Below are 26,658 nucleotides of genomic sequence, written 5' to 3'. Positions count from 1 at the left end.
AATAAAATTTAAAAGATAAAACAAACTGCCAGGTGGTGGCAGTACATACCTTTAGTCCTAGCACTCAAGAGGCAGAGACAGGTGGATCTCTGAGTTCGAGGCCAGCCTGGTCTACAAAGCGAGTCCAGGAGAGCCAAGGTTACACTGAGAAACTCTGTCTCAAAAAACCAAAAAAAGAAAAAAAAGAAAAAGAAAAGAAAGAAAGAAAGAAAGAAAGAAAAGAAAAAACAAAACAAACAAATAACAAATAAAAAACCAAATAGTTATGTTGGCACACGTTTGTGGTACTACCATGTAATGTATAATGCTGAAGCAAAAGCAGCAAAGGGTTAAGGCAGCCTTGGCTATATATGGAGGCCGCCATGGGCTATGTAAGACCTGGTCTCAAAAAGCAAACAGCAAAAGAACAACAGGGGAACTACTGAGCAACAGTCCCCTCTGCCTGAAAGACCAGCCACGATTATTTCTTTTACCCACACAGAAACAATACTGAAAACCTCAACTGTCTGGACACCCAGAGACTGTGGGCCATTCCGATTAGACACAAGCAGGGAAGCAGCCATCCTGTACCATCCTCGTCAGCTCAATATCCCCAAAATGGAAGCCTGCTGGTGGGCTTGAGGTGATTCTGGGGGTGCCTAGACCCCACACCAAGGTCTTTCTAGTGCTAGCCATGGACTAGAGTCAGCTGAAGCTCGCTCGGCCTGGCTGTGTTTTCCCTCTAGCGCACTCAGGATGTGGGTGGGGGGTCCTCAGTCCGTCTTGTTTGATCTTCCCATCCCTTGACTCTCACTTCTAAGTCCTCCTTTTTTTTCAGTCCTCCCAACACTCCTTCCTGGTCCTCAGCTTGTAGCTAAGCACCTGGAGCCCTCGGTGCCGCCCTTCCTTCCTACCTCTAACCTCATCTCTTCCTACCTTTCTAAGCACCTGGATCTCAGGCTCGCATCCCAAAACCCTTCTCACCTTCTTGTCTCAGTCTGTTGATCCCCAACCCCAGAACCACAAGACACCCTGGATCTGCTGCCCCATTCTTCCCATGGCCTGCTGTCACCCTCAACCCCTAGAGATCTGGGCCCCAGACCAAGAGCCATTCTGCCTCTCTCTCTTGGGGGCAGAACTCTGCTCTTTGAGCTTGGGCCTTCCCACAGTGAGTTCATCCCATACCCCTTTCATGAACACAACAAGTTTCCTTTGTAAACACACACACACACACACACACACACACACACACACACACACACACGCTGAAATGGAAACTGTAGTATCTAACATTTCCTCAAGCCTCCCAGCTCAGTTCACACCTGCTGGGCTCACCATATCAGGTGGCTTTGCTCACAAGGATCAAGTCTCTGTCACTCCTACACAGTGTGTGTGTGGCGAGGGGCGGGGTGGGGGGGCAGGGGTGCTTCTGGGACACACAGACCATTTCTGGCTGCCCTAATTGCTCCTGGAGTGTGGAGAGCAGTGTTCAGGTCTGGGCAGGGACTCTGGCATTTATTAGTTGCCTTATGCCAGGCAAATCAATTAACCCCTTTGAGACTTGGTTTTCTCATCTGTAAATTGGAGTTAATAGTTCTTGCCTGCCTCCTAGCCTTGTTTTGAAGATCACATCAAATGAAGTAGACATGGGAAAGCCTCTGGTAGCATATAAACGTGAGGCATCACTGTGAATGCTAATGAACAGCTTCTGACCACGAGCTTCTTCCTTCGAGTGACTTCAGAACTCCAGCACTTCAGCCAGCTGAGTCAGACAGAGATCCCCTCGACAGAGGCTGTGCGTGAGCACCACCACCACCACGCCTGCGCCTTGATGAAACCAAGTCCTCCAGTGGACAGTTCCAGTATCTATAGCCTAGAACGGCTCTCTCTGGACATGGCCTATCAGATGGACCTCGAATCCACAAGTGACCCAAAGATACCCAAAGAATCCAATTTAGATCAAAGCCCACAGATTCCTTTCCTGTCTCATCCTCAAATCTAGGAAAGCCCTGTTCCTTCTTTATAAGGCACAGTTGCCTCCTGCCACACCTCCATCTCACCTTGCTCCTTCAAGCTCTTTTCTGGCCTCAAAACTGATGGTTTTATTTTTGTTAATTTATTTATTTAGCCAGGTGGTGGTGGTGCAGGCCTTTTTTGGGGGGGGGGGGTGTCGGGGACAGAGTTTCTCTTGTAGTCCTGGCTATCCTGGACTCATTTTGAAGACCAAGCTGGCCTTGAACTCACAGAGCTCCACCTGCCGTGGTAGCACACACCTTTAACCCCAACACTTGGGAGGCAGAGGCAGACGGATCTCTGTGAGTTCAAGGCCAGCCTGGTCTACAAAGCAAGCCCAGGACTGCCAAGATAATACAGAGAAACCCTGTCTCAAAAAAACTAAAAAAACAAAAAACAAAAAAAGAACTTTGCTTTATCTAGTAATTCTTGTTATACCCTTCGAACGGCTTCAAATGAAGGGCCAGGTGCTTAAAAACAGGAGGAAAACCACAAAGGACTGAAGAACTATACAACAGAGGCCTGGTCCCAGCCTGATGCTCCGTCACGAAAGGTCTTGACATGGTTCAGAACCTCTGTAGATCAATGACAGCAAATCAGCATGAGGATTCCCCTCAGGTGTGTTTGTTTGCTGGTTGGGTTTTTCTCCCATTTTATGGGCGTTTTGCCTACATTTACGCCTGTGTGCCATGTGTGTGCCTGGTGCCGTGTAGGTGAGAGTTATAGATGGTTGTGATGGTTGTGAGCCACCATCAGTGTAGCCAACCAAACCCAGGCCCACAAGAACAACCAATGGCCTTGACCATCGAGCCCTCCCCAGCCCCCAACCATACTGGTAATTCTTTGTTCCCTGAGGCTTTGGAAGCTTTCCTTGATCCTGTCAGTCATGTTTTTCTTTTTCTTCCTACATTATTTCCCTTGCATAGTGCCACTGAGCCTCCTTCCACCTTCCAGCTCATGAGTTACTGTCAGAGCTGACGGGAACAGGAACTGACAGTTTATTCAGACCCGCCTCCCAGCATGAGCACCTGGGGCTTAGTCTATGGTGAAAAATTCCATCGATTTGATTTGCATGAAATACTGAACTCTGGTAATGCTCAATCTGTTTCACGTGGTGCTGTCTCCCTTCCATAGTGACCTCTGCCTCCACTGAGATCTACCAGAGGCCGGAGGACAACTGAAGAAGCTGGCTCTCTCCTTGTGGGGATCACACTGGGCCATGGGGCGGCAGCAGGCACTGTTACCTGCTGCTGCCTTGCTGGCTTTCGGTTTTCTGAGACAGGATCTTGAAATGCAGCCCTGGCTGGCTGGAACTACGGATAGCAGGATAGGCCCAAACTTGTGGACTGATTTTCCTGCCTGTGCCTCCCAGATGCTGAGACTACAGGCGAGCACCTCATAGCTAAATACTTAACTTTAAAACTTGCATGATCAGGTGTAGTAGTTCCCAGTATTTGGGAAGAAACAGGAGGGTCGGGCATGCCTGACCAGTCTGGGTTACAAGAAACCTTGTTTCAAAAACCAAAACCCAGAACTTGCAATGAGAACACAAAGAGCAACACCGGCCGGGAGCGTGCCAGGTGCTGTAGTAAGTGCTTTGCACGGGTCCAGACGCACCACAGTGCGACTTCCACTGGGCAGATGGGGAACCAAAGCCCAAGGAAGTTAAATATTTACTCACATTACCAGTGAGGTAAGTCACGACTCCAAAGTCCCTCTCCTTAGCCGTGACTGCAAGTGAGTACAAAGACCACTGACACACTTACAATTCACAGCAGTGAGTGTCCACGGCCTCCAAAACATGACAGCCATGATGAACATTAATTCTTGACCTCACTGAAGATTAGCTGGAAAAACTCTTATTTCCAAGGCTACACAGAAAAACCTTGTGTCAAAAGACCAAAAAGAAAAGAAAAGAAAACCTCTTTCTTTATGCACGCCATGTATCTGTAAGAAATCCCCATTCAATTTAGAAAATGTAAGCTTTGGGGCTAGAGATGGCTCAGCAGCCCAGAGCACTTACTACTGATCTTGTAGAAGATCTGAGTTCAGTTCCTAGCACCCACACCAGGAGGCTCTCCAGCAGATCGGATGCCTCTGGCATTCCCAGGCACCTACACTCATGTACATGTGCCCGAACAAAGAGACACAATACGCACAATTTAAAAATAAATAAAACTTTAAAAAGAAAGTGTGAGCTTCTAAGAAAAGTCACCTCTAGCCTCTCAACTGCAAAATGATGAGGAGCCCAGAAGCAAGAAACAAAACAGAAGTGGCCACTCATCAGGGACAACTGTTCACATTTGTACCAGCACCAGGTACAGCCTGACGCCCAGGAGGCACTTAATAAAAACGTTTGCAGGCTGAGACAACGCAGGGGAAGAGTGAGGGCTCCCTATGAACAAGGCCTGGGTGCGATTCCCACAGCAAAAGAAACATTTACAGGAACTGTTTCTATCCTCTTCAAACAAGTGTGGTTCTATCTAAACATGCAAGGAGGAAGGAAAAGAAAGTTTGACTTCTGTGAAGGTTCCGGACGTGCCTGTCCTAGGCAAGGCACTGGGTACCTAGTATGCTGCCGCCAAATGTCAAGGATTCAAGCCGAGAGACCGGCAGGCGACCTTGTACCTACTTGGTGGGGATATAAATCAGTACAGCCTTTCTGCAAGGCAGTTTGCTTTCTGAATCATAGTCTTGGAAATATATTAACTTTTGGTCTACTAACTTTACTGTGCCTGAAAACAACACTGCGTGCTCATTCACTCACTCACCGAGTGTTTACTGAATGTCTGTGAAGGACAGGTATTGTTCTAGGAGCTAGAAATTGTAGCAAACAAAACAGGAAGTCCCTGCCACGATTTTTTATGCCCTGATGGGAGAGGCCAAAAGTGAGTAAAATGGCATTAACATGACACGCAGCTCTGAGGGCTCACACCTGGAGGACAGGCCCAGTGAGGGTGTGGGACAACTAAAAATTAGATGGCCAAATGCCCAAAGTAAAGGCTATCCTAGCAGAAGTATTAAGTATAAAAGTCCCTGAAACAGCTATGTTTGGTGAGTTTTAAAAAAAGAAAACAAACACACACACACCACACAACACAACACACACACACACACACACACACACACACCCTGGATGCAGCCTGGCAGTGGTGGCACACACCTTTAATCCCAGCACTTGGGAGGTGGAGGCAGGCGGATCTCATGAGTTCAAGGCCAGCCTGGGCTACAGAACAAGTTCCAGGACAGGCAGAGTTGTTACACAGAGAAACTCTGTCTCAAAAGCGCCTCAGGGGTGGCCCAAATCATTGCTAAAAAAAAAAAAAAAAAAAAAAAAAGGAAAATAGTAACACTTTTGGCTTTGGGTTTTTTTTCTTTCTTTTTTCTTTTGTTTTTGTTTTTTTAAGACATGGTTTCTGTGTATAACCCTGGTTGTTCTGGACTCACTTTGTAGAGCACCTGCCTCTGCCTCCCAAGTGCTGGGATCGCAGGCCTGCACCACCACTACTGGCAGGAGGAAGAGGAAGTGAGGCACAGCTGGAGAGACCACACGCAGAATCGGCACATGGCTCTGTATTCGGGTTATACCCATAAGATGTTTGTTGGGTTTTGGTGGTGCTGGAGGTCCTTGCTGCTCTTGCAGAGGACCTGGATTCAATTCCCAAGACCCACATGGAGGCTTATAACATCTGTGACTCCAGCTCCACGGAATCCAACTCCTCTGGTCTCTGTGGGCACCTACGTTCATGTGCATACACTTACACACAATCACAGATATATAATTAAAAACAATAAAGGTAAATTTAAGATAATTTTTAGAAGTCTAAATTTGGGGCGGGAGTTGTTTGCTTGTTTCTCAAGACAGGGTTTCTCTGTATAGCTTGGCTGCCTGGAACTCACTCTGTAGACCAGGCTGACCTTGGACTCAGAGATCTGCCTGCCTCTGCCTTCTGAGTACTAGGATTAAAGGCATGTGCCGCCACCACCCAGCTTAAAATCTAAAAAAAAAAAATTTTAATCAAAATCATTTAGGGGCTGGAGAGATGGCTCAGTTGTTAAGAGCACTGTCCGCTCTTCCAAAGGTCCTGAGTTCAATTCCCAGCAACCACATGGTGGCTCACACCCATCTATAATGAGATCTGGTGCCCTCTTCTGGTGAGCAGGTGTACATGTAGATAGAGTACTGTATACATAATAGATAAATAAATCTTTTTTTAAAATTACATTTACAAGCCGGGCATGGTGGCGCACACCTTTAATCCCAGCACTCGGGAGGCAGAGGTAGGCGGATCACTGTGAGTTCAAGGCCAGCCTCGTCTACAAAAGCGAGTCTAGGACAGCCAAGGCTACACAGAGAAACCCTGTCTTGAAAAACCAAAAAATAAATAAATAAATAAATAAAATTACGTTTACTGGGGCTGGAGATGCGGCTCAGAGCTTAAGAGCACTGCCTGCTCATCCAGAGGTCCTGAGTTCAATTCCCAGCAACTACACGGTGGCTCACAACCATCTGTAATGTGATCTGATGCCCTCTTCTGCAGATATATACAATAAATAAAATAAATAAATCTTTTTTAAAAATTACGTTTACGTGTGTGTGTGTGTGTGTGTGTGTGTGTGTGTGTGTACACATGTGAAGGTCAGAGGACAACTTTCAGGAGTCAGTTCTTCCACCATGAGGTTCCTGGGATTGGACTCAGGTCATCGGGTTTGGCAGCAAGTACTCTTCTCCTCTGACCACACCACTGACCCTGATTCTCCATCTTACATTTGGGGAAAGGCAGGCCTGAGAGCAGCCCCGACTGCTGGAGGTCACCACAGTGGGGAAAGGCAGGCCTGGGAGCAGCCCTGACTGCTGGAGATCACCACAGTGGGGAAAGGCAGGCCTGGGAGCAGCCCTGTCTGCTGGAGGTCACCACAGTGGAGAAAGGCAGGCCTGGGAGCAGCCCCGACTGCTGGAGGTCAGCACAGTGGTCTCTACAGTGCTTTTTCATTCCCTCACCACATATTAAGAGCCTACTAAATGCCTGCCACTTACTAGGACTCCTACTGCCGTGAGTTCATCAAGCAGCTCTGCTTCTCAGAGGTAGGAGCACAGAGAGGGGTCGGGCATAAGGCAAATAACGACAGAACTGAAGATAGCTGCAAACCAACATAAAGTGCTGGAAAGGAGGGGACCCAGCTGCTATAAAAGGGAGTAACAGGCAAAGACTGGGCGTAGCTCAACAGGACACCAGCCTAGCAAAGTCCGAGGTTCACATCCAGCATGGAGGTTGAGGCACAACAGGCAAAACCTCTCTGAGGGGGCCAATTAAACTGAGCTGGGTTCCTTTTAAAATACATGTCTGAGTCCTCGGGTGTATGTGAGGCTATGGGTGCAGACGTCTGCAGAGGCGATCGGCTACAGATGCCCCAAACTCAGAGTCTCTGGAAGAGCAGTGTGTGCCTGCTTACTCTCCCCTCCACTGCTGTTTGTGGTTTTTTTTTTTAAAGATTTTATTTATTTATTTATTATGTATACAGAGCTCTGCCTGCATGTACCCCTGCAGGCCAGAAGAGGACGTCAGATCTCATTATAGATGGTTGTGAGCCACCATGTGGGTGCTGGGAATTGAACTCATGACCTCTGGAAGAGCAGTCAGTGCTCTTAACCGCTGAGCCATCTCTCCAGCCCGTTTGTGTTTTTAAATAGGGTCTCTGTGTTGTTAGTTTTTACCGTCCATCGGACCGAAGCTAGAGACATCTGAGAAGAAGGTGCCTCAAGTGAGAAAAGGTCCCCATTATATTGACCTGGAGGCAAGCCTGTTGGTCATTTTCTTGATTAATGATTGCTGTGGAAGGTGCCCAGCCCACTGCGGGAGATGCCATCCCTTGGCAGGTGTCCTGGGTTGTATGCTAAAGCAAACTGAGCAAGTAGAAGGAGTGAGCCAGTAAGCGATGCTCCTAGGCTCTCTGCTTCAGTGACCGCCCTGACTTCCCTCAGCAATGGACTGCTGCCTGGAAGACTAAGCTCAAACAGACCCCGTATTCCCCAGGTTGCCTTTGGCCATGATGTCTTCCAAGGTAACAGAAAGCAAACTAAGAAAGCCTCTGCCCCAGGCTGATCTCAGACTAGCTATATAGCGAAGCAGGACCCTGAACGTCTGACCTTCCCGCCTCTACCTCCCAAATGCTGGGATTACAGGTGTGCAGCACAGCCTGCCTTATGGACTGCTGAGGGCTACATCCAGGGCTTCATGCACGCCAGGAAAAGACTCTCCTCAACCCTAAACTGAGTTCCGAAGGATTCCTTAAGTAGAAGCAAGATGGATTAACAGCCTGACAACTCACGCCCCTGGGGGCAGAAGGCAGGTGGATCTCTAAGTTCCGAGGCCAGGCTGGTCTACAAGGTAAGTTCCAGGACAGCCAGAGCTACACAGAGAAACCCTGTCTTGGGGAAGAAAAACAAAAACAAGCAAACCAAAACACCAAAGATAGAGAATTGCAATGAAAGAACAAGTTTAGGCAAAAAAAAAAAAAGTTCAAGTTCATTTTTGGATGTTGTAAGATCAAAGGCCTTGATAGACAAGGTGGTGCCCGCCTGTAACCGCAGCACTGGGGAGGCAGAGGCAGGCCGATCTCTGTGATTTCTAGGCCAGACTGCTCTACAAGGACAGCCAAGGCTACACAGAGAAACCCTGTCTCTCAAAAAACAAAAGCAAACAAGCAAAAATATTAAAGACCCCTGTGAAGGGGGCTACAATGGTTAAGAGCAGTGACTGCTCATCCAAAGGTCCTGTGTTCAATTCCCAGCAACCACATGGTGCCTCACAGCCATCTATAATGTGATCTGATTCCCTCTTCTATCTGATGTTCTCTTCTGTCATGCGGGCATACATTCAATAGAGTGCTTATGTACATAAATAAATAAATCTTAAAAAAAAAAAAAGACCCCTGTGAAAATATTCAACTAGAGAGCTCCAACAGGCAAGTGGACTCACAGGTTTGTGATTCAGAGAAAGAACTAATGGAAGTTAAGTGTGGTGCTGGTGTTCCTCAGTGTTATTGAACTATACAAAAAAACACAACGGAAGGGGCATGGGCCCAAGCCACACATCAGGGGACCTGGTCTTCGTCCTCCTCACAAGTCCGTTACTCAGCACCGTCTCTACTGTCTGCTTTGCTTTTCAAAGTCTCTGGAGTCTTCTTAAACATTATAGTCAAGCCGGGCGTGGTGGCGCACGCCTTTAGTCCCAGCACTCGGGAGGCAGAGGCAGGTGGATCACTGTGAGTTCGAGGCCAGCCTGGTCTACAAAGTGAGTCCAGGACAGCCAAGGCTACACAGAGAGACCCTGTCTTGAAAAAAAAATTATAGTCAAAGGTGACACTGAACTCATGACCCTCCTGCTACTACCTCCCAAGTGCCGGGATTATCTGCGTGTGCCATCACACCCAATTTTATAAGGGTAACAAGCCAGGGTTTCATGGATGCTAGGCAAGCACCCTACAAGCTGAGCTACAGTCCCAGGCCCCCTGAAGCCTTTCTATGGACTCCAAATTAGGAACATTTGCATGGAAAATCACCATCTCCCATCCACTCACGCTAACTGCAGCTTTATTCACAATCAAGCAAAGTGTCCACTGACAGGTGAATTGGATAAAGAAATTTGGGCACACGCGTGAACACACACACACGATGAAATATTCTGCCTAAAGGAAAAAAGAGGGGAGTCCCAAAACTAGAGGAAGGGGGAGGAATCCCACCCTCTGAGACAGGCAACAGGTGGGAAACTCAGGCTGTTGATTGGCAGCACTTACCTGGAGGGCATTCAGCCTGGGGGGTAGTTTTGGATGGATTTCCTGTAGCTTACAAGAATCTTTTTTAAGTTTTTAAAAAAGATTTATTTCTTTATTCATTTAATGTATATGAGGACACTGATCCCATTGTAGATGGTTGTGAGCTACCATGTGGTTGCTGGGAACTGAACTCAGGACCTCTGGAAGAGCATCCAGTGCTCTTAACCTCTGAGCCATCTCTCCAGCCCCCTTTTTAAGTTTAAAAGGAGGTAAGTTTGTAAACGTGTTAGCATCACCATGGTTTGTAATCAGCAGTGAAATACACACTGCAGAAAAAGCAGTAGACACACATCTTGCCAAGCACAGCAGAGGCTTGGGAAGTGATTTTGGGTCAAGAGCAAGAACACTCTTTAAGATGAGCTCAGGGAAGACAGAAGCCTTCTGTGAAGTAGAAGACGCAAAATAAAAATCTTAAGTACACCTTGCACTGTCTCAGCCCCGGCACGTTAACCTGCACGTGAGAGGTGGAACTACACACCACCTGCTTTAACCTCCTGATCCCACTAAGGAGCACACACTGAGAAGAGCAACACCTGACCACCTGAGACTTAAAAGGAGGAAAAGAAAACCGATCGTTCTAGGTCCTAGGCCTCAACGCCAAATCCAGGGAAGAAGGGGGTGGCTGCTGAGGGAGTGAAGAGCCTAGAACGCTGACTTGAACTCCTGGGCTCTTCCTGAAGTTTAGAGACTGACACTGGTAAGACGGTCAGCGTGCAACTCATGCTGCGCAGGCGCAAGAAAGGAAGCCTGGGTCTCAGGTTCGAAGCGGTCTCCACACACACTGTGACAGCAGGGACAGCGAAGTCACACAGTTCCTCAGTGCCTCCTTCCCTAATGAGGTCCTCAAACCTTTCAGGAAATGCCCGGAGCCCCCCCCCCCCCCTTTTTTAGTCATTGCCGGGCCCCCGCCCCTCCTCGTTCCCCGGTCCAGTACAGGGCGGCGCCTAGAAGGCCGGAGGCAAGCGCGAGGACTGAAGAAACGCCATGTCTCTCGGGTTCTCACCTCTTTATCTGCCGCCTTCTCCTCAATGCCTAGCAGCGCGTACAGATCCATTTGTAAGAGCTCTTTGGTCACCGCCATGGTTCTGGCCTAGACCGAATTAACACTACAACTCCCAGGAGTCTGAGCGTGAGTGCGGTGGGGTGCGGGGGGGGGTGGGTCGGTACTAGCTCGGAGGCGGCCCAACGGCGCGCTAAGCCCCCTGGGAATCGGCGTGTTCCGGCTCAGGTCTGTCTGACTGCGGAGGGGCGCGTCGCGAAGAATGAACTACGACTCCCAGCATGCTCCACTCCGCTGCCACCGGCGCAGTGGTGAGTGGAAAGAGAATTCCCCGCGCTGGGCCGCAGTTGGTTGGCGCCGGTGGGCGTGTAGGGCTGGGCTCCACATCCTGAGGGTCTGAGAGGCCTGCGCTGAGCTGGTGAGAGGCTCTCCTACCTATCTTGCGGCGCCCAGAACCGCTATGGAGAGCAGGTGCTACGGCTGTGCTGTCAAGTTCACCCTCTTCAAGAAGGAGGCGAGTGTTCTCCCCAGAGAGCTGGAGGGCCAAGGGAGGACGCGGGGCGAAGGGGAGAGCGCTGGACCCGCAGGGCAAAGACCCAGTTTGACAGGTTCTTTCCAGGATTGTGGTTTTGATGAAGTAACCCAGTTCATATTTCTGGAAAGTGGGTCTGATGCCCATTCCCTTTCGGGGTTAAGGTGATGGTCTGATGAGGGTAAAGGCACTTGCTGCTAACCCCGATGACCTCAGTTCGAACGTCAGGACCCACACGGCGGAAGGAGAGCACTCCCGCGAGTTATTCTCTGATCTCCACACACATCCCGTGACATGCACTTGTCTATACGCGCACACTCACAGAGAAACAGTGTAATTAGAAAGATTTCGGGTGACGTTGGCGAGGTGCTGGGGCTGAAAGTACCTTGTAAATTTATAAAGAGCGTATAACGGGTACTACTGTCAGTTTCCAAAAGCTATGCTTTTGTTCTGTTTTGTTTCTGTTTTTATCTCCAAGTAGAGCATCTGCTTCCTACATCCTCACCCCTCCACTTTCCTCCATCTCAGTGTTTTAATTCCCTGTGACCGCTGTGCTATCACACCATGCCCATTACCCTCTGCTCTGAAACCTGCCTCAGCCACAAGCCTGCCCTTACCCGGCTTTTAGTACCATACTTCCTCTCCCCCGCAGGCCACAATGGAAAAGGCTTCTCAACCCACACAAGTCAGGCCCTCCTTGTAAACAAGCTATAAAGGAGTTGATGGAAAGTAAATGGGATGAATTCACGGTATATAGCCTTGGAGTACTTAAGAAACATGCATTTTGGTGTCAGAGTTCAAATTTCAGCTGCCTTATTCAAAGAAGGACCTCAATTGAACTACTCACATAATTTCTCTGGCCCCTAAAATTAAGACATTATTGGTGGGCATCAGGATTAAATATGATGACCCGTGTAAATTATGATGGTTACATCCGATAATGAGTTTTAAGGTCCAGGCTTAGTGCCTGGCACACACAGAGTGCTCAGTGCTTGAAGCTATTGTTACCAAACTGTCCTGAGCCAACCCTCCCACCACGGGAAGCATGGAGTCTGCATCTGACTCTCTTTTGTTGACTAGCCAGTGACCTGACACACAGGGCCCTGTTTGTCTTTGCACTACACCCCCGTGGTAAGAAATGGTAGAAAGCATGTGAGTTTTGCCTGAAGTTTTCTCCTACTTGACTAAGTCTCTGGAAAGCAAGGAACTGTGTACCCTGTGCACCTATCTCTGCCTAGACTCTAGGGAATCTCACTGCTCTTCTTCCTCCAAAATTCTGGTCACACCTCCAAGGTCTTCTTTCTGTGAGTGCTTAGGTAATCCCATAGAAGAGCCAACAGAGCTGGTAAGAGCCGGATCCTCCCGCTTTGTGTTTCTTATAGTACGGCTGTAAGAACTGTGGCCGGGCCTTCTGTAATGGCTGTCTTAGCTTCACTGCTCTGGTTCCTCGAGCTGGCAACACTCAACAGAAAGTCTGCAAGCAGTGCCACACAGTCCTGACCAGGTGAGAGATGGGCATGCGCAAGGGTTCTGGGACAGTTCTTGTGCGTTGTGGCCTTGTGCCCCATGGCTGAGGATCTGCCTGGGAGGTATTTAGGGTACAAATCACTGGTGGGTAGGAGGGCAGAACTTCTGACACCAATGTCCTCTCTCTAGAGGGTCTTCTGACAATGCCTCCAAGTGGTCGCCACCTCAGAACTATAAGAAGTGAGTACTGAAAAGAAGACAAGTGGGGTGGGTAAGGACAAGGGAGGTCTCTCCTTCCAGACCCCAGATCAAATGGGTGCAGAGGAAAAAGAACGCCCACCTCCAGGCTCCTGGTGTCCCTCTTGGGCCCCGAAAGCAGCTCATTAATTTGTTCTCAGAAAAGGCATCGGGAGCTCTTTCCCTGTCAGGCATACCCTACAGCTGGTCAGCTGGATCGGGCCATGGAATGTGGCCTCTAGAGGCCCAGTTTGATTTGAATGGGTGCCTTTAGTTGTCCCAGTTGCCTTAAGAGTCTCTACCTCATATCCTGCCAGGCGTGTGGCAGCCTTAGAGGCCAAGAAAAAGCCCAGCACTTCCAAGAGCCAGGGCCTGACCCACCAAGACCAAGCCATCGCTGAGCGCCTAGCACGCCTCCGTCAGGAAAACAAGCCCAGTGAGTACCAGTGGGCCAGGGGCCCTGAGAGGCATGGGTCAGGGCTGAGGACCGAGCTTCCTCTGCCCTTACAAACCCTCTCCTTGCCAACTTCAGAGTCGGTACCCTCACAAGCAGAGATAGAGGCACGGCTAGCTGCACTGAAGGACGAAATCCAGGGCCCCATCCCTTCCACACAGGAGATGGAGGATCGGCTTGCAGTATTGCAGGGCAGAGTGCCACCTTCTCACACCGTGAGGCCGGTGAGTGTGATGGCTTGGGAGAGAAGGGTTTCCTAGGGCAAGCACCCTACAGAAGCCCAGATACATGTCTGATCGTGTGCTTTGCAGGAGTTGGGAAAGCCTCCCACCCCTACCTCCTGAGCCTTAGGCCTGCCCCCAAGCCAAAGACCAAGTGCCAGGCCTGAGTGTGTCAGCAAAGAGTGGATACTCAGTCCTGCTGGGAGCTTCCAGACCTACTCACCTCTGTGGACTTGAATTCACTCCTTTCCCTGAGCTTTGAACTCTTCAGCATCCATCCCTGACTCAAACCTCTTCTGGACTCCTCCTGTGACCTTCCTCATACCCCTCTTCCCCACTGAGGCTCCCTCCTCTGCACAGGCACACCAGGCACCAGATGCCAGGACCCAGGCCCAGCAGACACAGGATCTGCTGACACAGCTGGCAGCTGAGGTGGCTATTGATGAAAGCTGGGAACAAAGAGGCCCAGGTAACCTGTCCATGTGGCTCCTCCCAAGTCATACCCTGCCTCTGCTGCCCATGCTTTTGGAAGGGGAACATAAGTCACAGAATAGTCAACCCTAAGGAACTTCTGTTTATGAGTGCTTGCTGCAAAGGGAGCCAGGGTGGGCCTCACACTGGTTCTATAATCAGATGGTGAAATCCACTTCCACCATCTGCAGGAGTTTCTTCACCTATCTAAATCTTTCCCATCTGCAAACTCAAGCTCTGTGTGCTAAAATTCCATCTCCTGGGAAAAGTCATGAGGAATAAATGAAATAATACAGTAAGTGATTGGGACTGTTCTTGGCTCATAAGTACTTAGTGAATATTGTCTGCAGTGAGTACACTGAAAATGAGGAAGAGGCTTAAATTAAAAGATTCAGTTGCCTCCTCTCACCAGTCACATTTCAACTATTGCGCATGAGCTATGGGCTACATTGTGGACAGCATAAGGCTAGGACATGTTGTGCAGTGTTCCCGGCATCATGGAAGATCCTTGGACAGTGAATATGAAGGCTCCAGAGCAGTAGCTCTAAGTAGGGATGATTTTTACCCTCGGGGCACTTTTAGAAATGTTTAAAGGCATTTTTGCTATCACAGTTCACAGATACTGCTGGCATCTGCTAGGTGGCAGTCAGGGGTGCTTCTGGGCATGCTATGCTATTGTACAGATGCCAGCTCTCCACCACCTGAAAAGAATTGTCCCCTTAAGTGTGTCCGTAGAACTAGGGTTGATAATCTGCTGTGTAGACATAGTCTCCGTGGCTGTCCTCCCTGGTCTGGCCTATGAGCCATCGTCCTTATGTATAACTAAAGAAACAGACTTGGTAAGCTTAGAGAACGTGGCCATGGCAACTGGCAAGGATGAGCCCTCAACATGAAGCTACTTTTGTCTTTCTTTGCTCTATTTCGTGAGACAAGCCCTCATGTAGCCCAAGCTGGTCTCAAACTTCCCATGACCTTCAACTCCTGTCTCCACCTTCCAACTGCTGTCATTCTAGGCATACACTGTCATGCCTGCCCTGAAGCTCTAGACTAAAGGTGACCACGGCAGAGCCACATCCACTCCAATAAAACCAAGACTTCATGACCCCTCCCTGCTGCTCCCAGAAAATGTTAATTCCAGCCCTGAAAGGCAGAGGTTAGCTAAGTCTCAGCCTCCCATATTCTGATTCTTTAGGGCCATAGAATAACCACCCTATATTAACTAGGTGAGTGGAGGTTGATGCATCTGAAAGACACAACTAAAATTGCTAGTTTTGCCATGCATGATTGTACACACATGTAATTCTAGGAACTATGAGGCAAGATCAAGACTTCTAGGCCAGCCTGGATTCTATACCCAAATTATTTTCTATTGGAAAAGGGGGAAGAAATAGTACTTTTATTTTATTTTGTTTTTTCTTTTTTTTTTTTTAAGAATTATTTATTTATTATGTATACAGTGTTTTTCCTCCATATATAACTGCGCTATAGAAGAGGGCACCAGATCTCATTACAGATTGTTGTGAGCCACCATGTGGTTTCTGGGAATTGAACTCAGGACCTTTGGAAGAACATCCAGTGCTCTTAACCTCTGAGCCATCTCTCCAGCCCTATTTTGTTTTTTTCTAAACAGGGTTTCTCTCTATCGCCCTGGCTGGCCTGGAACTCAGAGATCCAACTGACTCTGCCTCCCAAGTGATGGTATTAAAAGTGTACACCACCACCTGGTGTAATTTTGTTTATAATATAAGCCCAGTACTGAGCAAAAATCAATAATGTATGGTTAAAGAATATTTGAGAAATGGGTTCAGTGGCTTCTGGGATGAGATCTTGGAATTCTTCTGCTTTCCTAACTGCGTTACCCCTTCCAGCTGCCCCCCTCCAGAATGACCTCAACAAAGGAGGTACAAAGTACCAGTACACAAATTCCCATGGGCAGGCCAGCCAGTCCGCGGAGGAAGAGAAGAGCAAGCTGCTGGCTGAAGCAGCTGTTGAGCTACGGGAGGAGAACACCAGGCAGGAACGGATCCTGGCTCTTGCCAAACGGTTGGCTGTACTGCAGGGACGGGACCCTGACAGAGGTAAAGGCTCTAGCCAGCCTCCTCACTCAGTCCCTGTGGCCAGGGCCTGCTTCCTGACAGTGCTAAAGCAGATACTGAGGGTCTCTGTGCCAAATGATATGTCATGTGCTATGCAGCGCCATGAGTGAGGTACGATGGGCAGAGCAGAGAATGCAGGCTCTGAGGCAGCTATAATGGGGCAGTGGAACCTTCAGCCTCCTCAGGTGCTAATGCTTCTCAAGCTACCCTCTACTGTCAGGGCTGATGGTCCAGCCTTGCAGAGTTGAGGTAGGGAGGCACAGCAGCTTGATTCTCAACTCAGAAATAAGTGCCCCCAGGGAAGCAACACTTAGAAGGCAAGAGAAAGCTGTTCATTAACATCTCTCACCTACTCCTTCCTCTGTTCCTGCCCCCTCACTCAAGTGACCCTCCAGGACTATCGCCTCCCAGACAGTGATGAAGATGAGGATGAAGAGACGGCCGTCCAGAGAGTCATGCAGCAGGTAGCCTTGTTATCCCCCCAGTCGCCCTTGTTCTGCCTCGTGGCTCACTGTTGCAGCAGCTGTCTGGTCTCATTCCCCAGCTCTGCTCCTGAGCCCCGTGAGTGATCACTCTGCAGCTCCCCTTCCAGCCAGGGTCCTTCTTCCTGGAGCCTTAAGATAGACAGGAAATGCAGGCATGGCCAGGGATTAAAGGGCGAAGAGCTGAGAAGCTAAGGCCACAAAACAGAAATGCTGGGAGGGGAGCCTGGGCCTAGAGCAGGAAGTAGTTCTCTCTTCCCTGTTCACAGCTCACTGAAGAAGCTGCCCTAGATGAAGCAAGTGGCTTTAACATCCCTGTGGAACCAGCTCCCAGACCGAGGGCCCAACCCCGCAGGGCAGAGACCGAGGTGAGAAAGGCCTCCCACAGGCCTCCATCGCCCACCTCCCCACAGCCAGCCTACCGCCTGGCTCGCTGCTCCACTTCCCCATTCCTCTCTTCCTAAGCCCCAGTTTCTGCATCCTGGGCCCCAGGCTGAGGAAGAAGAGCTCCCCTGGTGCTGCATCTGCAATGAGGATGCTACCCTGCGCTGTGCTGGCTGTGATGGAGACCTCTACTGTGCTCGGTGCTTCCGGTGGGTGCTGGAACAATGTTCTGAGGGGAGAGTGATCTTGGATTGAGGGTTGCCAAGATCACTGCCATCCGCCCCTTTGCTCCACAGGGAGGGCCATGATAACTTCGATCTTAAAGAGCATCAGACTTCTGCCTACCACCTCCGCCCTCCTGGCCGAGAACACTGAGGACAACCCTGATGATCCCCTGAGGTGGCAGTGCCACATGCAGCCAGCAGGCTGGGATGGCCACCTGGGCCCAGTCTCAGGCCATCAGTGGGATAGCAGATCCCTCTCTGCTGATGGAAAACACGCCCTTTTGTGAGCTTCATGGTCCCTGGAAGGAAGAAAGAGTCCGTTGAAGATAACAACTAGAGAAGCCAGATGAAAGGAGCAGCCAGGCCCTTCTCTAAGGGGCTGGCCTCACATTGGTTTTACAGACTGAACCTGGAATGAACATTGAACCTGGTCCCAGGTCCAGCCCTGGCCTATAGTGGATCTAATGAAATATGTTGTTGAGTCATTGGCCTCAGATTTTTTTTTCCTTCTTTCTTTTTCTTTTCTTTGTTTTGTTTTTCGAGACAGAGTTTCTCTGTCCTGGTTTCTTTTTGTGTAGCCTTGTCCTGGACTTGCTTTGTAGACTGGCTGGCCTTGAACGCCCAGTGATAGGCCTGCCTCTGCCTCCCGAGTGCTGGGAATAAAGGCGTGCACCACCACACCCAGCACTTTCTTTCCTATGCTGGGGATTTATTGAATGAAGGGTCTCGAACATGCTAGAGAAGGGCTCTACCACTGACCTACATTCCTCAGTCCTGAACCTTTTCATTTGTGTGTTTGTTTCTGGTAGTGCTAGGGATTGAACCCGCATCCTCATATATGCTAAGCATGTGCCCTACCACTGACTTATACCTCCAGGCACTCAACACCATCTGTACCCAGAACCCATGGCCCCTGAGCCTGGGGCATGTGAGACCTGCTAAGAACACAGCAGGTTGCTGGGTGTGGTGTCGAATGCCTTTAATCCCAGTTTTGGAGATGCAGAGGCAGGTGATCTCTGGGAGTTTGGAGATCAGCCTAATCTGAAATCAAGTCCAAGATAGCCAGGACTATTACACACACACACACACACACACACACACACACACACACACACACACACAAAACAAAAAATCCCTGTCTCAGAAAACAGACAAATCCCTCAGTAGGTTAGAAGCAGACTCCTGGGCATTCACAAAAAGCTTGAGCTATCTTTAATCTCCTAGCAAGGAATGTCCCACATCCTGGAGGCCTAGCTCAAATATGAATAGTCACCTTTGTGAACTGTGCCTTCCACTCAGCACAGCTCACCTCAGCTGTAAGACCCTTCCAGGATGGCTTTCTGTCTCTCTAGTCCTTAAGCAATGCATATAGAAACTGCATACATACCCTGCTTCCAGCCTACCTCAGAGGACCTACCTCCTGTCCCAACATGCCTACCTCAAAGACCCAGTGGCTGTCTTCCTACAACTTGGCCCAAGCCCTGACACTCCCTTTCACTTCTCTGTATGTCCTCTGCTTCTTGCCTTCCTGACCTGGCAGGAACTAATCCAAGAAGAGAGTACCATCTAAAGATTGCTGCTACACTGAGTGGAGGAAGGATCAACCTCCTTGGATGCTTCAGATGCAGTGAGCTGTTTCCTGTTGCCTCCTTGGTGGAATTCAAAACTTGTCTTTGCCAGTTAGGCCCCTCTTGGTGATACCAGGATACTGTAAGCATCAGCCACATGGCCTTAGGCCTCACTATTCCAGTCTCCTTTAAGCCAAGTTGTGATCTCCATCTTTGGATTCCAATGCCTGTGGGGATGAGGCTGGTAGGTGGCTGGACAGCTGGATGGATGGTGGGTACAGCCAAATGACTTAGAATGTTGGTCTTCCAAGACATCACTTTCCCTCACCCGTCCCCCAGCATAGATACACGCCACACTCCATTTAGCTGGGCTCCCAAAGGTTTTATCCTGCCTGTCAAGGAAAGCATTAGGCAACAGCCACAATAGACTCCCAGGCAGCACAGCTGAAAGAGCCCAGCTGTCTACATACACACTTGGGCTATACATGTGTCTCTCTTTGCCTTCTGCATCCCTTGTCTGTACTGAAGACCTTTCAGCCAGTATCCAGGTCAGAAGTGTGTATCCGGGTCCTGTATCCTGGAAGTGCTGAGGCCACAGAAGATGGTATCTCCAGGACTATTTCAAAGGCCTGCTGAGTCTCCGAAGTCTCTTGAGTTGACTGAGCAGCTCGGAGATAAAAGGCTGAGGGAGGAAAAGCAGTGGGATCAAGACAGGAAATCACAGTCACTATGCTGCCCTCCTTATTCTGTCTTCCAACTTTTCCCCCAGAGCAAGAAAAGGGAAGAGTGATCAAGAGCCAGGCTTTCCTCTCAAATGCCGCTCTTTATTTGTCGGAGCCACCCCTTTAAGCCTCCTGCTAAAGCAGGAGCATTATATGCCTTACCTCTCTGTCACGGGGGCAGTCTTGGAGAATGGCCTGGGTAAAAGAAAGCAAGGTGAACTGAGCCACGGCACTTCCTCACAAGCCCCATCAGTCTCCCAAGAACCCGGCCCTGTCAGCTGATTCTTGGCAGCTGGCAGTTATCTTGCTAGTTAGTGTGCTGCCAAGAGTTGGTGCTTTTCATGCTATGCAAGGAAGCAGGCCCTAGGCTCCAAGACAAGCTTCCAGGCCCCAGCTTCCCACCCTACCTCCAGCTGAGTCCTCTGCTCTTCGGTGGACAATTCCATGAGAGCTTCCAGATCAATCTCAGGCTCAGAAGGATCGTCTTGACCCTGGTTGAGAGTAGCACAGGGGTCTGAATGCTTGTTCTAGAATGGCGGTCATTGCCGGGCGGTGGTGGCACAGGCCTTTAATCCCACCACTCAGGAGGCAGAGGCAGGCGGATCGCTGTGAGTTCAAGGCCAGCCTGGTCTACAGACCGAGTCCAGGACAGCCAAGGCTACACAGAGAGACCCTGTCTCAAAAAACCAAAAAAAAAAAAAAAAACATAAAACAAAATAGAATGGCGGTCACTGTCAGGGACTTGCCATCTCTACCTTCATCAGCTGATCTCCATATTGATCTCATCCTCAGCTTACTCAAAATAACTATTGGTTTTCTTCTTTCATTTATTTATTTATTTTGAGAAGGGTTTCTCTGTGTAGCCTTGACTGTCCTGAACTCACTTTGTAGACCAGGCTGGCCTCAAACTCACAGCAACCCACCTGCCTCTGCCTCCCAAGTGCTGGGATTAAAGGTGTGCACCACCACTGCCTGCCTTTCTTCTCCTCTTTAAACAAAACAAACAAACAAAGCCAAGGTCAGTCTTGGTGGCACACACCACTGGTCCCAGCACTCAGAAGGCAGACCCTTCTCTGCATTCAAGACCAGTCTGATCTACATAATGAATTCTAGGTTAGCCAGTGCTGCACAGTGAGATCCTATTTTGAGGGGGTTGGGGAAGCTCAGCAGATAAAGGCATTCACCACACAAGGCTGATGACTTCAATGTGATCCCCAGATCCCACAGTGGGAGGAAAAGGCCAGTTCTCTGAATGTTGTCCTCTGATCTCTAAATGTACATGATGATATGAGTGCACACATTCAGACACAAATCGCACACACAATAACAATAATTTTGGAGAAACAAAAATAGCAGGCAGGATAGAACATGCCTGTAATCCCAGCACTCAAGAGTCAAGGCAGGAAGATCAAAAGTTTAAGATCATCCTTGGTTCCACAGAAGGTTTGAGGCTAGCCTAGGCTACACACGACTGCTTCAAACAGTACAGAAGGTGAGAAGATAGAGTATCTAAAGAGCTTTCTACACAAGCATGAGGGCCTGAGATGGATCCCCAGAAGCCACATAAGAGGCTGACCCGGGAGAAGTGTCTGTAATCCCAGAGCTGAGGCAGAGCTAGGAGGTGAGGCAGAGCTAGGAGGTGAGGCAGAGCTAGGAGGACCCCCTGGAACTGGCTGGTCTGCCAGCCTTGCCTAATCAGCAAACATGAAGTCCCAGGGAGAGACCCTGTCTCAAACATACAAGATATGGACAGATATGGGCTGGAAAGATAGCCCGGTGATTAGGTGAAACTGCTGTTCCTACAGAGGAAGCAGCCCACAAACTCCTATAACTCCAGGATCTGTCTATCTCTCTCTTAGTATCTTTGGGCATATGCCTGTGGTACATAAGTATGAATGAAGGTAAAACAATCCTACAAATAAAATAAAAAGTAATGCCTTTAATCCCAGCACTTGGGAGGCAGAGGCAAGAAGACACTGTGAATTCGAGGCCAGCCTGGTCTACAAAGCGAGTCCAAGACAGTCAAGGCTACACAGAGAAATCCTGTCTTGAAAAACCAAAACAAATAGATATTAATATTTTCAAATGTATTAATTGTATTTTATGTATATGAATGCTTTGTCTGCATGTGTGTACACCATGGTGTCTGCAGAGGTCAGAGGACTGTGCCTCGTCTCCAAGAACTGAAGTTATATGGATAGTTATAAGCAGCCATGTGAGTGTTGGGAACTGAACCTGGGTCCTCTGAAAGAACAACAAGCAAGCTTAAACTCAGCCATTTCTCCAGACTCATAAAAATTAATTAAAAAAAAAAAAGGCATCTCCCTGAGGAGTGAAAGCTGAAGCTTGTGCGCGCGTGCGCGCGCGCGCGCACACACACACACACACACACACACACACACACACACACACACACACACACACCACTATCGAGTATCCAGTAGGGAAATAAGAAAAATAGAAGATAAGGAAATCCAAATGAACCTTAGGCATGTAGTACATGCTTGACATGTTAGCCCTCAGGAAGACTGAGCCAGGAAGATCAGAAGATCAATGAGGCAGTCTGGAGAATTTAGCGAGCCTCTTTCTCAAAATAAGAAGTTAAAGACTGGACAAAGGGCTGGCCAGGAATGTGCACAGGCTCCAGGTTTACCCCCAAGTACCTCAGAACCCAGGCATGAGGATCCAGGCCTGTAATCCAGCACCCAGGAGCTGGAGATTGGAGGGTCAGGAGTTCAAGACCATTCTCAGTACCGTAGAGAGTTTGAAAGCCAGTCTTGGCTACATTAGATCCTATCTCAAAAAAAACCAACATAGCACAGATAGATGGATAAAAGCAGATGGAGTTTAGAGGTAAAGTGCTGGTTTTGGCTCATATGCATGAGGCGTAACCTTCAGTATATCCCATAGTAATAATAATAACAATAATAATAAAAATAATAAAGCTGGGCAGTGATGGCGCACGCCTTTAATCCCAGCACTCAGGAGGCAGGGACAGGTGGATTGCTGTGAGTTTGAGGCCAGCCTGGTCTTCAAAGCAAGTCCAGGACAGCCAAGGCTAACACAGAGAGACCCTGTCTCGAAAAAACCAAAACAGACAAACAAACAAAAGATAGTGTATGGACTGGTTGTTAAGCAGGAGTCTCCTTAAATGTGCAGCTGACTAAGTCCCTGCCTAGAAGCCAAATCCTCAGACTACTTTGAGAGAGCAAGTGGGTCAGGGTCCCCAGACTGTGTACACCCCCAGATTTATTTCCTCATAGACCCTAGGCGAAGCTACAAACCCAGGGGGTCATTGGTTCCCTGAGGAAGGCAGGTTGAACACCATTAAACTAAACAAGCGGCCATCCCTGTAGCCATCCCCAGTGGTGCCACAGGGTAAGGTAGGCAGGACAGAGGAGTAGAGGTCAGCCCTGTGAAGACAGAGCCAGAGCTGGGTAAGCTAGTCTAGATGCCCAGCCTCCTGGAGCTTCCCAGGCACTTAGCTGCTTCCTGCTGGTGCCTTTGGACAACTGCCATGGCAACTACAGGCATTTTACGCCAGTCATCGCCTGGGAGCAGCCCTCCACACACCTTGTTTTCCAGTATTATGGGCATATTACTATACAGCCTCCTCCCTTCTTCCCCTTGTAAAATAAGGTTCTTCCTTCCTCTGTTGCTTGGCGGGACTTGCCCTGAGGTGTCTGAAATATGAGACTTTTCATTCAAGCGCACCAGAAACACTTTGAAGTGGAAACACAGCCAGTGTGGAGGAACCAGAAGTAGTAAAGTGTGGGTGGCTGGTGGCGCCCTGCAAAACCAGAGTGGGTATGGGCCAAGAAAGTTTACCTTTCGGCAGGATCCCAGCACTCGGGGAGGCAGAAGCAGGTGGCTCACCGTGAGTTCAAGGCCAGCCTGCTCTACAAAACAGCCAAGGCTACACAGAGAAACCCTGTCTCAAAAAAACCTAAACCAAAATCCAAGAGAAAAAAAAAGAATAGAGTTTATCTCTTTAGCTCTCAAGGCATCTCTCTACCCTCTACAAGTAGGCTAAGGATGATTTGTCAGACAAGAGCAACGTGTGTGCTAGTCAGTCACAGGCTATTGTGAGCTGAGAGACGGACCACGCCCCATCCAGCATCCTTTCCTTTTCCCATAGGAGGACAGCTGAGAAGCCTCACTTTGGAGAATCACAGGCCTGAACACAGGACCTAAAGAAGGAAAGAAGGGGGCAGGAGAGAGGGAGGGAGGGAGAAGGGAGGAAGAAGGCAGGTAGGCTAACAACCCCTTTTTTCATGTATGTTTGTTTGTTTTGTTTTTGTTTTTGTTTTTTGAGACAAGGTTTCTCTGTGTAGCCCTGGCTGTCCTGGACTCACTTTGTAGACCAGGCTGGCCTCAAACTCACAGCAATCCACCTGCCTCTGCCTCCCGAGTGCTGGGATTAAAGGCGTGCACCACCACGCCCGGCTACATTTATTTTTATTTCATGTGCATTGGTGTTTTGCCTGCATGTATGTCTGTGTCAGGGTGTTGGATTGCCTGGAACCAGAGCTACAGACAGTCTTGAATTGTCATGTGGCTGCTGAGAAGAGCAGCCAGTGCTCTTACCCACTGAGCCATCTCTCCAGGCCCCCTGAGGGTCTCCAGGGACCAGCCGTGGGGCTTATTTATAACTGGCCAGTGCTTGAACCCATTTTGGTAGATTTTAATTCTCATTGGCTGTTCAAACACAAGTACCCAAGTTCTCCAGCCAGGGCTCAAACTACAGCTCCCAGCTGCGTGACGTTGAACAAGTCACTTAGGTATCCCAGGTGGCCTTGAGTTCACTAGGTAGCTGAGGGTGACTGAAATCTTGACCCTCCAGCTTCTGCCCTACCCTCCTGTAGCAATGTGCCACCATGAGCCAGTGCCATGGTGGGAGCGCAGTGCCAAAGCTGGGCATAAGCAGTACCCAAGGGGCTGGCTCTCCAAGCCTAAGCTGTAAGACGGCACCTACCCAACGGAGTTAGTGGGGAGGGTCGAATCTAGCAATGCATGTCCAGGCTTGCCCTGTGGCTGAGGCACTGTGAAGAGGTCAAAATCTCATTCTTGGTGGAGCAGTCACTCTGAGATCAGAAGTGACAAGAGTCTAACAGAGTACCCCTTCCTGCGCCCAAGGACTAGACCCATCCTTGCCCAGGCTGAGGCTGAAGAAAGGCAGTGAGAGCCACACAGGCAAAGCCAGCTGAGGCCCTGCTGACAGCGCTTTCCCTTGGCTGGTCTGTCTACGTCTGCATGCCCATTCCGAGACAGTGGGGTTGGCCCACGTCTGCTGGCAATGTGGTACACGAGACAGTCAGCGCTTTAACCATGGCTATGTGATATGGGACTTAAATTTGTTTTCTTTTGTTTGAGACAGGTTTTCTCCGGGTAGCCTTGGCTGTCCTGGAACCCTCTCTTTTAGACTCTAACACGTAGAGATCCGCCTGCCTCTGCCTCCCAAGTGCTGGGATTAAAGACGTGCGCAACCAGTACCCGGCTGGGACTTAAATTTTAAATCTCATTTCATCTTAATTCATGTAAGGCTAATAGCCACAGTACTGATAGGGACAGTACTGGACAATGTGGTATGGATGCACACTGAAGAGACATAAAACAAAGCAACATAGACTGGCCAAGCATTGACCCTTCAGCTGTCGTTTAAATCTCAGAAAGTCTTAGCAAACAGATACATCAGGCATGGATAGCCCCAGAAATCGAGTCTAGGCAATTTCCATAAATGGAAAAAGGCCTTTTCACGTGGCACAAAGAGGATAAAGACATGGTTGAGACTTGTCTTCCATCTGAAGGAGGCCCACGCTCCGTGAGAGCATCTCACACCAGCCCTCCGGCTCCTCTGGAAGCGCAGGTCCACAGTCTCCAGCAGCCTCCGTCGTCGCTGCCGCGCTACCTACCTGGAAGAGTCCCTGAAGCTGGGTGTCTATCCACTGCTCCATCTCCAGCCAGCGCTGCAGATGACCGCGGTCGTACTTCACCGTCAGCCGGCTGGGTCTCCGGGACCGGGGCAACTTAGAAACGTCCAAGTGACTCTTAGATTCTGAATCTGTGGATGAAGTCCTCCTCCTCCTCTCCTCAGCAGCCCAGCGGACCTTCTTGTCTGGGTTGTCCGTGTCAGGGTTGGGAGATGTACAGGGAGCAGGGCTTGAAGAGAGCATGGAAAGACAGGACTGGGCAAGGAGCTGGGGGAAAGTGCCAGGCCAGGCAAGAGCACAGAGGAAAATGAGGGGACAGAGAACGGCGGGAGGGAGAGGCCCGCAAGGAAGAAAGGAGGCGGGAAGAGGGCCAAGGCGCTTGGGAGGGGCAGGGGTCAAAGATCAGTAGGCCTTTGTTTAGTGCTGGGAATGAGTCTCCTGGCTTCTCTCTGCCAGCCAGTGGCATTCAGAGCTGTATCCCCAGCCTTTCGTCAGCTGCTGGGGCCCACAGTCACATAAACCTCAACCAAGCAAAGGTCAAGGGCTGCCAGGCCTTGAGAGGAGGAAGGAAGGAGCCTGGACTCCTGTTGGGGGCAGGGAGCTCCCACCTGTATTTCACGCACAGCTGGAATCATTCACCTGAAGGCTCTTGGACCCAGATCCAGGTCCATTGCAGGCCTGAGCAGCAGTGGCCAGACAGTTCTGGTGCCTGCAGAAGTAGGATTCCTTCTCAGAGTGAGGCACCTCCAAGGGCAATCCCAGGCCGTGGGAAAGAGTTGGCAGAAGGCTACCTCTGACTCTGTGGGCCCTGTGCCCCGAGTCTGGGTGTGTCTGCTATCGGTTCTGCTGCTGTGATTGGTAAAGGCAAATTTATGCTGTCTGGCCTAAACGGCCCATTCTTAATCTTGGAAGCCATGTTTACTGTCATGTGACCCGCTGGAGTCTGCTTCTTCCTGACACAAGCAACCCCAGCCGACCTAACTCCACACAGGTGTTAAGACTCAGATTTGTAAACAAGCTTGCCGTCTGAAAACAGAGTATT

The 26,658-nt window shown here is 49.5% G+C and overlaps 3 protein-coding genes across 5 annotated transcripts in view; 1 reads left to right on the top strand and 2 right to left on the bottom strand.

Annotated features, from left to right (window-relative positions):
- The window catches only part of DNAJC17 (DnaJ heat shock protein family (Hsp40) member C17), a 33,424-nt gene extending 22,433 nt beyond the window's left edge, over nt 1-10,991 (bottom strand). The window contains exon 1 of the mRNA XM_084776558.1: nt 10,832-10,991. Coding sequence (XP_084632684.1) covers nt 10,832-10,909 — 78 coding nt within the window. The 5' untranslated portion in view covers nt 10,910-10,991. The remainder of the gene's footprint in view (nt 1-10,831) is intronic.
- An 85-nt stretch (nt 10,992-11,076) lies between these two features.
- ZFYVE19 (zinc finger FYVE-type containing 19) lies at nt 11,077-17,890 on the top strand. 3 transcript variants are annotated; one of them, XM_084776556.1, is made up of 11 exons: nt 11,077-11,139; nt 12,743-12,864; nt 13,017-13,067; nt 13,382-13,500; nt 13,597-13,742; nt 14,100-14,208; nt 16,079-16,288; nt 16,691-16,770; nt 17,058-17,156; nt 17,254-17,381; nt 17,469-17,890. In XM_084776556.1, the coding sequence occupies exons 1-11, from the start codon at nt 11,110-11,112 to the stop codon at nt 17,545-17,547; spliced, it is 1,173 nt and encodes a 390-aa protein (XP_084632682.1). In that variant the 5' UTR covers nt 11,077-11,109; the 3' UTR covers nt 17,548-17,890. The 3 variants fall into 3 exon arrangements, with proteins under 3 accessions (XP_084632682.1, XP_084632683.1, XP_084632681.1); XM_084776557.1 differs by lacking the exon at nt 11,077-11,139 and adding an exon at nt 11,151-11,342 and having other exon boundaries at nt 17,281-17,381; XM_084776555.1 differs by lacking the exon at nt 11,077-11,139 and adding an exon at nt 11,151-11,342.
- A 1,435-nt stretch (nt 17,891-19,325) lies between these two features.
- On the bottom strand, nt 19,326-26,093 carry PPP1R14D (protein phosphatase 1 regulatory inhibitor subunit 14D). The gene is made up of 4 exons (XM_084776546.1): nt 25,599-26,093; nt 20,094-20,177; nt 19,849-19,881; nt 19,326-19,646 (listed from the first exon to the last, which is right to left on the bottom strand). Exons 1-4 carry the CDS (start codon nt 25,857-25,859, stop codon nt 19,581-19,583), a joined length of 444 nt encoding a protein of 147 aa, XP_084632672.1. The 5' UTR covers nt 25,860-26,093; the 3' UTR covers nt 19,326-19,580.
- Nucleotides 26,094-26,658: the final 565 nt, after the last annotated feature.

The sequence above is a fragment of the Acomys minous genome (genome assembly GCF_964271855.1).
Source record: "Acomys minous genome assembly, chromosome: 3".
Lineage (NCBI taxonomy): Eukaryota > Metazoa > Chordata > Mammalia > Rodentia > Muridae > Acomys > Acomys minous.
Note: the sequence above shows the minus strand (reverse complement) of the source record. Positions and strands in the feature narration are given on the sequence as shown.

What these genes read in the sequence shown, in the direction of transcription:
- PPP1R14D (XM_084776546.1), bottom strand. Translation starts at nt 25,859, where the DNA reads ATGCTCTCTTCAAGCCCTGCTCCCTGTACATCTCCCAACCCTGACACG. An exon ending in AGCTTCAGGGACTCTTCCAG is followed by an intron (nt 20,178 to 25,598) that starts GTAGGTAGCGCG and finishes ACTCTCAACCAG; the next exon opens with GGTCAAGACGATCCTTCTGA. An exon ending in AGCAGAGGACTCAGCTGGAG is followed by an intron (nt 19,882 to 20,093) that starts GTAGGGTGGGAA and finishes TCTTTTACCCAG; the next exon opens with GCCATTCTCCAAGACTGCCC.
- ZFYVE19 (XM_084776555.1), top strand. Translation starts at nt 11,289, where the DNA reads ATGGAGAGCAGGTGCTACGGCTGTGCTGTCAAGTTCACCCTCTTCAAG. An exon ending in TGCCACACAGTCCTGACCAG is followed by an intron (nt 12,865 to 13,016) that starts GTGAGAGATGGG and finishes TCCTCTCTCTAG; the next exon opens with AGGGTCTTCTGACAATGCCT. An exon ending in CCACCTCAGAACTATAAGAA is followed by an intron (nt 13,068 to 13,381) that starts GTGAGTACTGAA and finishes ATATCCTGCCAG; the next exon opens with GCGTGTGGCAGCCTTAGAGG.